Genomic DNA, 12,891 nt, shown 5'->3' on the forward strand with positions numbered 1-12,891 from the left:
CACTCTCCTATGCCAACCTTTTTATGGACCATCTAGAGGAGACCTTCCTAGCCTCCCAAAACACCAAACCTCTAGTCTGGCTCAGGTTCATTAATGAAATCTTCATCGTCTGGACTCAGGGCCAACACACGCCACCCTATCTCCGTTCCTTCACAATTTCAACAACTTCTCTCCCATTCACTTCCTGTGGTTCTCCTCAACCCAGTGTGTGACTTTCCTAGATGTTGACCTCATCTCTGATGGCTTCATCCACACCTCTGTCCACATTAAACCCACCAACTATCAACTGTACCTGCATTTTGACAGCTGGCATCCCTTTCACACAAAAAAATCCCTCCCATAGAAAATGGCCACATGCATATCTGCAGTGTCAAAAATGCTCTTGCTCAGTATGCTGAGGGTCTCACCCAGCCTACATAGACAGGCACTATTCCCCAGACCTAATCCACAAACAGATCTCTCACACCATTTTCCCTCATACCCTCAATCCTACCACCATCCCCAAGAACCTGCTACAAAGGAGTGTCCCCTTCATCACCCAGGGCCACCCCAGATTCGATCAACTGTGCCCCATCCTTCACCACAGCTTTAATTACCTATCATCATGCCCTGAAATGAGGGACATCCTACCCAAGATACTTCCCACCCCTCCTAAAGTAATGGTTCATTGCCCACCCAACCTCCACAACATCCTAGTCCATCCCTATGCCACAAGGATCATATTCCTGTGGAAGACCCAGGTGCAAAACTGGCCCAATACACATGCCCGGTTCTTTCTATTCCAGTCATGTAACAGGATATCCTGCCCCATCAGGGGCAGGGCCACCTGTGAAAGCAGCCATGTCGTTTACCACCTCTCTGCAAACATTGCACTGCTTTTTATATTGGTATGACTACCAACCAGCTGCCCACCAGGATGAATGGTCACTGCCAAACTGTGGCAAGAGCAAAGTAGACCACCCTGTGGCACAACATACAACTGAACACAACATGCTTGACTTCAATGGCTGCTTCCCTACCCAAGCTTTCTGGATCCTTGCCTCCACCATCAAGTTTTCTGAACTGCACAGATGGCAGTTAAGTTTATAACACATTCTCCACTTCTGTAATTATCCTGACCTCAGCCTACAGTAACATACTGTCCCCACACCATCCACCGAACAGTTCACACCCCATCTGTCCTATTATCTCCTCCCCATTGTCATCTTCCACTCTGTTTACGTGCAGCCCTATGCCAATGCATCCACCTGTCTTTTCCTGTTCCTCTCCTTTTTTGCTCCTTTTTCCGCCACCTTCCTGCCCCACAACCTTCTGACACTGTGCAGTCTAGTTCCTGCACACCAGACAGTGTTTGTCTCTCTCCCCACCCATACACAGCTATTGCTTCCCCTTCCTTGCCCCTTCCAGGTTGCTGCTTGTATCCCACGTGATAGTTCCATTCCAGACTGATATGCTGGAGTTGGCAGTTGTGTGTGCTTAAGGTGTGCTTGCTTGTTTGTGGAATGGTGTGTGTCTCTCTTTTACTGATGAAGGCTGTGGTCAAAAGTTTTATGTAAGTCTCTTTTAATTGTGGATGTCTGCAACTTCTTTACATTAAATAGCAATCTGTCTTTTACTACACTGTTGATATTGCTACCTGAAGTTTCCATTGAAGTATTAAATTAACAAGCAGGAATTCAGAAACTACACTACCAAAGCATACAAGTGAAACTATATAATTCATTCCTACCAGGAACTTGTAAAATTGGATACTTCCCTATTGCTGTTCTCTCTTGACTAGCAAATGCTGGCAGTCTGACTGGACTACTGCCTATGATCAGGAGGTAGTTTTCAAAACAACAAGAGACCTGTAATGTAAGACTCTTTGCTCTGACCATGAGTTCCCTGTTTTCATCCCAAGACAGTAGTGTTCAATATGATCAAGAAATGTGGCCATTATGTGTTTGACAGCTATAACATGTACACACAACAACCAGTGCAGCACTGAGGTAACACAGAAAATTGATCCTATCATGATTATGTAGACATTTTTATATAATTAGATTATAAATATCCACAGGTTTAATATTTCATACCTGGCACATGCATTATTAAATATAAAGATACACAATACATTAAATAACCTTAATTTCTGCTGTAATGTAGAAAAAATTGTTCTTATTTTATAGACTATATATGTAAAATCTTAAATTTTTCCGCTATTTACACGTCCATCCACAGCATGGTCATCTGTTCTCCCAAATTTGAGACACAGTCTTTTTACATGATACTTTTGAGAGTAAATGTTTCAAGTTCCTTTATGACACATGGCACTTTGTCCACTTCACTGAACATATAAATCTTTCTACATGTTTTAGTTACACTTATATTTTTGTTATCATTGTTGCTACAACTGCTTCATTGACACTGATACCTGTTTCAATGTAGACATCCTCAAAGAGGTCAAGCCCATTTGTTGTTATTAGATCCAATATATGTCCTTCATGAGTGGGCTTCCAAATTATCTGTTCTATGTATTTTTCAGGGAAGGCATTTAATATTGTTCTCCACGATGTTTTGTCATGACAAACACATAGGAAACTGAAGCAACTGAAAATTTTCGCATAAACTAATTCTATATAAATAATTACATTAAAAATTAATGTCACAGTGTGCATTTAATTAAATCAGAATTGCACCTATGAGCTATTTTGCAGACAAAGTGTAGGCTAAGATGTTACAAGTTATAACACTGTGTGAAACAAATCTAACAAAATTGCACTTCTAAACAAACAAGAGAGAAAAGAAAGCATGTGGAAAATCAATAAATAATAGAAAATGAAATGTGTAGTGAGGAAGGGCCTGAGATGTGAAAATGTAGAGAAAACAAGAATTGTACTGTAACATTGAGAAATAATTAACAATTGTAAACCTACTTGGATGAATCAGTTTGGGATATCAAAATTGATCTTGAGCCTTGGTCTCTGTAATTCAAATGTTTTGAGTCATTATGCTCTTACAGCAGTCAACACGGGTAAAAATGTATCTATGTAACTATGAAGCAAACATTTAATAAGTAGTAGTGTTTATAAACACTATATGAAAACTAGAGCTCTTATAATCAAATATTGTTGGGCTTTATTATATAAAAATAACAATGGAAGCTTTAATAAGAATTTTACAACTTTTCAATTGCATATAATTTTATTGTAACTGATTTTAGTGTCATTATTTAGAAAATTACATGAAGCATTTAACTTACAATTTTTAAAGGTTCAAAGTGACCAGTATGAGTGATTTGGCAGGCATCCCACTTGAACTTGACACCTGCCAAGTCCCCAGCAGTATGAAATTTCTTCAGCTGCAGCTCTGGGTCTTGTTCTGGCTCAAAAAGCAAACTGATATTAAGGATACCTTATTTTGATAAAAACTACAAATCAGGAGGTATTAGGTCCTGTGAATAACATGGCCACACAATAGGTCAGCTTGACCTATATGCCTAGAAATCTGTCACTGGGATATCAAAGAATTGCTTAAGGAAGTGCAGTGGTGTGCCATCTTGTTAGAGGTATATATGGTGCTACTGATAATTTTTGCCAATTCATGGAATTAAAAAATTTACTAACATGTTAAGTTTGCCAAAGATTTTCAGTGACCAGTTGACTCAAGACTAAAGATTTTGTTCTGATAAAATCATTATCTTCATCCAGCTAATGTAACAGGTCAGTAAAAATGTTTTCAAGTGTCATTTTAAGCATGTATTTTAGTTCTTCCTCCTTCGTAAATTTGTATAGGTTAAGATAAAGATAATGTCTCAGTATGATCTCTCAGGTTTTCTTGGCATGATTCATTAAAGGTGTGCTTCTGGGTTATCTGCCAAGTTATTGTTTCCATTCAAGTGGAATATTTTGATGACTGACCCAGCTGTTTTTCTCAGGCACTGAAAGCTTTGCTGTTATGTGTACTCGCTGCCTAGATTCCAGCCAGACTATGAGCTGTTGTTGGTCTCATGCTGTTATGTACAGCTGAGTTCAATTCCCAATGCCCACAACACCCTTTGATGCTCTTTTGTTTTTTTTTTACAGCTGTATTGATTCATATTCCTTCTTTCCTTTTCTTATATACAAGGTGGAGAAAAATTGTGTCACAAAATTTAAACCCTGGATAGCTGATGTCAATAAGAACCAAAATTACTAATGTTGTGCAGATCAACAAAGCACAGTTTTTAAACTACAGAAACTTGGCACCATGAGCTCTGATTGGCTGCAGGATCACCCTGTTGCCTGATCCTCTGGACAATGCATGACTGTGAATACTTTGCCTGCCAGAGATCTTGATGTATCCAAGGCGGCCTGAATGCTCAGTGGTAGCATGCCAGCCTTCCACTCTGGTGGCGAATTTGCCAGGGTCCTGACAGATCCATTGTAGTTTCATGATAAGATGTACTGGGAACAAACCCATCAACAGCTGTTAGTTTAAATACAGAAAGTCTTTTACAAATGATGTTGGCCCTGAAAAGGGCACTTTTTTTTTTTTTTTACTGAAAGTAGGTGCTCTAACTGGTGACCCTCTGACATGACACAATCTTGGTGATGTCAAACAGTGTTTTGCCAAACTCTTTCAAGGATTCCTGGCATTGCCCTGATGTGATTGGCAGCACTGACAGCCATAGCATTGCCCATCAACCGATGAATGGCAACAGGGCAATCCCACGGTCAACTGGAGCATGTGGGGCCAAGTTTGTGAAGTTTAAAAATAGCGCATCATTGACCAACAAAACATTAGTAATTTTGGTTCCTGATGGCATCACCTATCCAGGGTTAAATTTTTGTGACACAATTTTTCTCCACCCTGTATATATATAAGCTATATGTAAATAGAATGAGCTATAAAAAAGACACTGCCAAAAGTAAATTCACAATTTGTTTTGTGGCAAGGATAATGTTTCGATACATCATTAAATATCTGTATGAAACAAAGTAAGAAATACGCTCTTCAATTTATTAATTCATGTATCTTCACCCTTTTTGTTTTGGGAAGTGGTAGCGTACAGGCTTATGCTTGGATCCATCATACCAGCATTGTTAAAAAAATGTATTTTAACAGTTCATTAAAAGTATTACAAAAAGTTATTAGAAAAAGAATATTTATTTGCATGGTTATAAGTTCAACTCCTATCTGTTCATCATTTCAGTCATCGCCGAGATCCGGCATCAAGAGGTTCAGTGCAGACAAGAATAATTAACGCCCTGTCTGGAAGAATGTCCCTGCATCAACATTGTGACACTCAAGACTAAACACAATGGAATTAATGTGAAGGTAATGGCCCAGACTGGATAGGTACCTAGTGAACTTGGTTTACTCATACAAAAAATATTGTGCTTCATTTGTTTAAAACTTTATAGATAAATCAACAATTTGAATGGTTGTGGTGATTATTTGGTACCACATACTATTGCAACCAGCAGTATATAATGGAAATTATGATTACTGACCTTGCATGTAATGATACTCAAGGTCTGTTGATACCAGTATCACTTTATGTTAACCTATGGTTGTGCACAGATTCATAAATTACCTTCAAAATTTTCTTGACTATTCTTTCCAATCAATTTTTCGAATTATTAAGGCACTTCTTAATCCATTTGCACATCCCTATTCAGAGCTCATACTGATATTCTGTGAAACACAAATTTTCTCAACATTTTACAACTCTGGTGGATGTGATGCCCTAAGGGAGCTTAATAGTTTGAGTACGGGATGTCAAATATCATTCAAATTGAAACCACCATCCTAGTTTATTAGGTTTTCTGACATCTTTATTGACAGACTCCTTAATTGTGTGTGCTGTCCTTAGGTTAGTTAGGTTTAACTAGTTCTAAGTTCTAAGGGACTAATTACCTCAGAAGTTGAGTCCCATAGTGCTCAGAGCCATTTGAACCATTTGAACCTTAATTGTGCTGCCCCTGAAACTAGGCTTTTGCACCAAAATACTGATCACATTGTATTTCATTTCATGATTATCTTCAAGTCACTGCTCAGTAATGGTTTATTTGCTTGGTTGTTTTAGTAGAGTACGTCATAGAGTTCTTTGCATCTCTCCTCGACTATTCTGGTAGTCTCTCCCAAGTAAGACAAGCCACATTTGAATGGATAGCAGTTCCAAACCCAGCAATCAGAGGCCTAGGTCAACTTTGTAATGTTAAAAAATCCTTATAATCTTAATTGAGGGTGTGAAATACACTGGATACCATGTTTCCATGGTCTACCAATCTGTCTGGACCTTGGGCCAGCATAAGGTAAGTATGTGCTGTTTGGCTTCTCTTCATCAGTCTCAGTCTCAACCTCTTTCTCAAGCATTCTGAATATTGCCTGCATCACTCATTCAATTTGATGATCTCTGAACCCATTCTTTTGGAACATTATTTATAGGTACTGTAATTGTTTGGTGAGGCTCTCCTTGTCTGAATGTGGTCGAGCTCTACAGACCAAGATCTGTAGCACCAAATTTCTTTGTGAAGGATGGTGATGGCTCAAGGCATGAAGATAAAGAGTTGGAAGATGCCAAGAGAATCTGCATTTCACAGAATATTAGTGAGACCTCTGAAAAACAAAAGAGTATCAAAGGAACACTGGTCATCAGGAATCAAACTCAGCTATAAACAGCAGTGTGAGACCAACAATAGCTCAGAGACTGATTGGCCTCCAGGCAGTAAATACATGGCGCCTGTAGAAGACAGTGGGTTGGTCATCAAAATATTTTGTACAAAAGGGAGAGAACAACTCAGGAGAACACCCGGAAGCTCATTACTGATTTATCAGTATGTTGCCTGACATTTACATGAGAAAGTCCACTTCAAGAGATGCGTGTTGAGTCAGTTTACTAAGACTGAAAATGAACATTGCCTCACTTATTCTGTGACATTATTTGACAATTACATACATCCCGTTGATTTATTATACATAGTGAACAGATAGTATCAAATAAAGTGCAAGTGACCCCCAGAAATGATAGCCAAGCTGGAGCAATGTCCTTCATATACAGCATGAAAATGCCATTGAATTGTTGTCACATTCAAGACCACTTAATCTTATCATTTAGGAACATCTTCTTGTAGTATTTATAGCAGTATGATTCTGTCCTGAATCACTTAATGAGAGGGGAAAAAATTGATATATTTTGCTGACGAATGGCAGTGGAGCCAATGCTCTAGGATATCAGTACACTTTTATATACAATATCAAAGTTGTAAATTCTTTATTGGGATGTCTTGTATATGACAGTACTACCACAGTGACAGGGGCAACTAAAATTGGACTGGTGAAACATTTTTCAGATTTTGCAAAGATATATGCATTAAAAACTTAAAAAATAGTAAAAACAGTCTCCTACCTTCAGGGAACAACTCTGTTATCTTTTTGTTTGTCTTTTTCTCTACCCACTCATTGATTTTTACTCTAGATTTCTCTGTTTCATTGATAAAATCAACTTCTTCAGCTTCAGCAAAAAATTTTGCAGCAGATGCTCTGAACTCTTCTTTAATTGGAAAACTTGCTTGTGCATAAACCTTGTTGGCTAATTCAAGCACTATGTCATCAGACCCCTATAAAGAACATAAATTGTCTATACAGCCACAATGAACTAACAAACAGATGAACAAAAAGAAATGAAGTAACTATATTGATTTTAGCAATTTTCAAATGTATCAAAGGCAGTGCTGTTTTAATTTAATCACAAATCAGCAGTAACTATGTATAATAAATAAAAGGTATTTCACAGGAGAAGGAGTTCAAAGTTCACAAACTTTGGGATTTAGCAGATAGCAAAATTAAATATTGTAAGACAAATCTTGTTGGAACCAGATTTATTGCATACAAAAGGAAAAGGCATAACTAGGTGAGCTGTTAGGAATGCTAGAACTGATATCAAAACATGTGAGGAGCAAGGAGGAATGTCGAACAAAGAGCATTGTAGAAGTTATTAAAATCCTTGATATTTAGGTTACTGGTTAACCATGTGTTCTGTAAACAATATTCACAACAACTTTTTGAAATTGAATGTCATTTATAGAAATGTATGCAAATACAGGCGATTCTACGTCTACATCTATGCTTTGCAAACCACTGTGAGGTGCAGGACAGTTATTAGGGTTTGTCCCTGTTCCATTCACATACGGAGCACAGGAGGAATGATTGTTTCAATGTCTCTGTGGATACAGTAATTATTCTAATCCTATCCTCACAATTCCCATGCGAGCGAAACAAAGGGGGTTGTAGTATATTCCTAGAGTAATCATTTAAAGCCAGTACTTCCATGGGATGTAATTGCATATGCCTCTGAGGCCAGAGTCAGTCGACATAAAAGTTTTCTGGTTATGGTACTGCGTCATAATGTATAAAACTACTGCTGCTCGAGAAAAACCAACACTTTGGCCACGGTTGCAGCGGCCTTCTTCTTGGTCTAATGGTCGACCCAGAAGAATACCACTGCAACCGTGGCCAAAATGTTGGTTTTTTCCAGCAGCAGTAGTTTTATACATTATGACACAGTACCATACCCAGAAAACTTTTGTCGGCTTTCTTGCGATAGTTTACATCTGTCTTCAAGAGTCTGTCATTTTAGTTCCTTCTGTATCTTTGTGATGCTCTCCCTATTATAACAGACAATTACTTGTAATAGCATGAATTCTTGTTTACTGTAGCATGGCTGAAGAATACTAAACATTAATGCCAGAAATACTGCTTAACAGATAGAGAGATTTGTTATATAAAATTTTCTTGATGAGCATTTTGTTTGAAGTGGTATTAGATCGAAATTTTATCAGGGAAGTAATTGACAGGCAAATAGAGATCTTAGGAATCTGCAGATGATCTACTGATGTCAACTGCAGCCAGATTACAATGATGTTAAAGATGAAACATCAAATGTAGTGTCATAATTTCATCACAATGTACTCACAACACGATCTGCGAGCATTTTTACTTCCTGCACTGTCGTGAGGGATTTCCTGATATATCATGTATATAAAATACTTGGCAGAAATCGTGTGAATCTTTCTTTAAGACTTTGATATAATTATCTGTTTTTATGGTCCTAGTCTGTAAAAAAAAAGAGAAAATATGTTTACTAAACAGCAATCTATTGCTTGAAGGACACTGTAACTATTATTTTATTACATTAGTGATTTTGTTCATTTATTTTCATTTCAGTCCTTACATATCAAGAACTACACTACTGGCCATTAAAATTGCTACACCAAGAGGAAATGCAGATGATAAATGGGTATACATTGGACAAATATATTAAACTAGAACTGAAATGTGATTACATTTTCATGCAATTTCGGTGCATAGATCCTGAGAAATCAGTACCCAGAAAAACCACCTCTGGCCGTAATAACAGCCTTGATACGCCTGGCCATCAAGTGAAACAGAGCTAGGATGGCACGTACAGGTACAGCTGCCCATGTAGCTTCAACGCGATACCACAGTTCATAAAAAGTAGTGACTGGCATATTGTGATGAGTCAGTTGCTCGGTCACCATTGACCAGACATTTTCAATTGGTGAGAGATCTAGAGAATGTGCTGGCCAGGGCAGCAGTCGAACATTTTCTGTATCCAGAAAGGCCCATACAGCACCTGCAACATGCAGTCATTCATTATACTGCTGAAATCTAGGGTTTTGCAGGGATTGAATGAAGGGTAGAGTCAAGGGTCGTAACACATATGAAATGTAACGTCCACTGTTCAAAGTGCCGACAATGCAAACAAGAGGTGACCAAGATGTGTAACTAATGGCACCCCATACCATCACGCCGGGTGATATGCCAGTATGGCAATGATGAATACATGTTTCCAATGTGCCTTCATGATGCTGTAAAGAGAACCTGGATTCATCCGAAAAAATGACATTTTTCCATTCGTGCACCCAGGTTTGTCGTCAAGTACACCACCGCAGGTGCTCCTGTCTCTGATGCAGAGTCAAGGGTAACCGCAGCCATGGTCTCTGAGCTGATAGTCCACGCTGCTGCAAACATCGTCGAACTGTTCGTGCAGATGGTTGTTGTCTTGCAAACGTCCCCATTTGTTGACTCAGGGATCGAGGCGTGGCTGCACGATCTGTTACAGCCATGTGGATAAGATGCCTGTCATCTCAACTGCTAGTGATACGAGGCCATTGGGATCCAGCATGGTGTTCCGTATTACCCTCCTGAACCCACCGATTCCATATTCTGCTAACAGTCATTGGACCTCGACCAACGCGAGCAGCAATGTCGCGATACGATAAACCGCAATCGTGATAGGCTACAATCCGACCTTCATCAAGGTTGGAAACGTGATGGTACGTACTTCTCCTCCCTACATGAGGCATCACAACAACGTTTCACCAGGCAACGCTGGTGAGCTGTTGTTTGTGCATGAGAAATCGGTTGGAAACTTTCCTTATGTCAGCACGTTGTAGGTGTTGCCACCAGCGCCAACCTTGTGTGAATGCTCTGAAAAGCTAATCATTTGCATATCACAGCATCTTCTTCCTGTTGGTTAAATTACCATTCTGTAGCACATCATCTTCATGGTGTAGCAATTTTAATGGCCAGTAGTGTATTTTGAAGAAAAAATCTGTTTCAGTGGCATTTGTGATTTCCAAGTTTGTCTATCATATGTACCAAAAGACAGTATATTAGTAAGATAGGAAGACTTTATACACAATCTGTGGGTCACCCCGAACAATCCAGCCTAAAATAATGGAGAAACAGAGGGGCTAGCGTAGCAGTCATCAACCTGTGCACTGTTGCAATTTTGCATGCTGTGAATGACCACATGGACAATGTTGATTTGTTTTGTAGTTAATGGCAAAGAGGACAGTTGTGGGAAACTTCATTTCTGGTGTCTACCTTTATGGCTTTGGAGCAATTCCATTTAAGATGTTAGCCAGCCTACATAAGCAGTCATAACCTTGAAGCTCAACAAAGGCATCTTACACTTAGTACTACCAGCAATTTTTGTGTTTCCAACCTGTTTGTATTATATTGTGACTTTTTTATAAAGTTTATAAAAGGAATAAGCTATGTAAAAGTTTTGAAACTTCTCAAGTGGAAGCCAAAAGCAAGAACTTGCTGACAACAAGAAGTAAAATGATAATGAAGATAGGAAATACAAGTCGCATACAGAAAATACAACAATATCTACTTAGATTTGGTTTCACATCCACTGTTGTGAACAACATAGTGTGTATTTTGTGTTTGAAAGTACTTTCTGTTGAATGTATGTTACCTAGCAAATTAAAGTGTCATTTAGAAAGTGTTCATTAGAATGACACGGTCAAACCAAGACATATTTTTTTCTAGAGAATGAGTCAAATGAAAGAACAAAATAATCATTTTCTAAGCAAGTGAAAATCTTGAATGAAGCACTTTTAGTAACCTATTATGCAGCTTACTGAGTAGTAAAATGTAAGAAACCCTATATGATTGCAGAAGAACTAATTCTACAATGTGCTAGTTGCATGGAGTTCCTTATGCTTGGAGAGTCCATGGCAAAACACCTTTTTCCTAGCCCTTCATCTGAAATTACAATTAGTCATCAAATTCAAGAATTAGGAGATGATCTTCATGAACAAATTATAGAAAAAAATCAAAGAAGGCAGTTCTGCTTTGTAACTTGATGAAACCGCAGCAATAGAGGTGCTCATATAATTTTCTATGGGTGATTTGTTGATGAAAAAAGTAATTAAATGATGAAAGATCATCTATTTTTCTAAGGAAATAAATGCAGGGATGACAGGCAAGGATTTGTTTGAAATAATGGGCAACTTCATGAAATAAAATCAAATTAACTGGAATCACTGTGTTGGTGTGTGTACTGCTGGTGTGCAATCCATGTTGAGGCATTACAGTGGTCTGTAAGCACTTATCTGTGGAAAAGCTCTTAATATTATGTGGTTCCATTGCATTATCCATAGAGAAGTACTCGCTTTGCAACATCTGAGTGTTGATCTGAATCAAATACTACTAACTGTAAAATGTGGTGAGCTTTACCAAAACTTGTATCCAGAAGCCTAGATTTTTTAGAACAAATGTGTCATGCAGGGGTGGCTTCTGAGGTAGTACCACTGTGCCATGGCACAACTTGTATAAGAAAGAAAGAAAGAAAGAAAGAGAAATCTATACAAACTGTACATAAAACATTGTTTCAGAGTATGTATTTTCTGATTTGAAGTGGCACATTTCGCCACGCGCTCTTTTGCGGTAGGTTTTTGAAGCTTGGAGCCAACTGCAGATTGGCACCATCTGCCCTCATAAGGGCTGTGTGAAAGGCTCAGCCATTGGTTTATATATGCTTCTTATGACAGAGGTAGTGCCACAGCTAGTCTGGCTTAAAGCTTCATGTTCTTTCTGCCAGAAAGCAGTAAAATGCAGGACCTGTAGAAGCACAATCTGACATCTAGCAATCACATTAGCATACATTGGGGCACAGATTTCTTGTAATCCAGTTTTACAATCTTTATGCAAGATAGTGCTAATGCATTAATAACTGCTAATTAATGCTTAGTTAAATTGAATACAGAAATAATGCATTTAAATATTGTTATAAATACCTATATGTAATTTGAATATAATTATGCCCTTAGATTTTGAAACTAAGAGCCATTATTTCAATATTGGTTGTATTTCACAACAGCAGGGCTGTTGATACAGAACAAAACAAACTAATGTATTCACCACCAATTGAGCATCTATTTTCCAAACAAAGGTGTAGTATTTCTGTTTATACTCATTACGTTCATGTATTACAGTTCTGTACAAACACATTGTAGTTATTGCGAGGTCAGGTAACTGACTGTATACAGCTGTCTGCATAGTGTTATCTGTAATGGAAAATTCAGCTGATTGTGAAAACAGCAAACATGA

General features: G+C 38.2%; 1 protein-coding gene and 1 long non-coding RNA gene across 2 annotated transcripts in view; one reads left to right on the top strand and one right to left on the bottom strand.

Annotated features, from left to right (window-relative positions):
- LOC126162882 (uncharacterized) overlaps positions 1 to 5,222 on the top strand; it is a 38,261-nt gene extending 33,039 nt beyond the window's left edge. The window contains exon 3 of the long non-coding RNA XR_007535126.1: positions 5,174 to 5,222. This is a non-coding gene — a long non-coding RNA (uncharacterized LOC126162882). The remainder of the gene's footprint in view (positions 1 to 5,173) is intronic.
- Positions 1 to 12,891, bottom strand: part of LOC126162880 (serpin B6-like) — a 282,449-nt gene that overhangs the window by 137,212 nt on the left and 132,346 nt on the right. The window contains exon 4 of the mRNA XM_049919674.1: positions 7,373 to 7,583. Within this exon, the coding sequence (XP_049775631.1) occupies positions 7,373 to 7,583 (211 nt within the window). The remainder of the gene's footprint in view (positions 1 to 7,372; positions 7,584 to 12,891) is intronic.

Source organism: Schistocerca cancellata, chromosome 2, assembly GCF_023864275.1.
Source record: "Schistocerca cancellata isolate TAMUIC-IGC-003103 chromosome 2, iqSchCanc2.1, whole genome shotgun sequence".
In the NCBI taxonomy this organism is placed as follows: domain Eukaryota; kingdom Metazoa; phylum Arthropoda; class Insecta; order Orthoptera; family Acrididae; genus Schistocerca; species Schistocerca cancellata.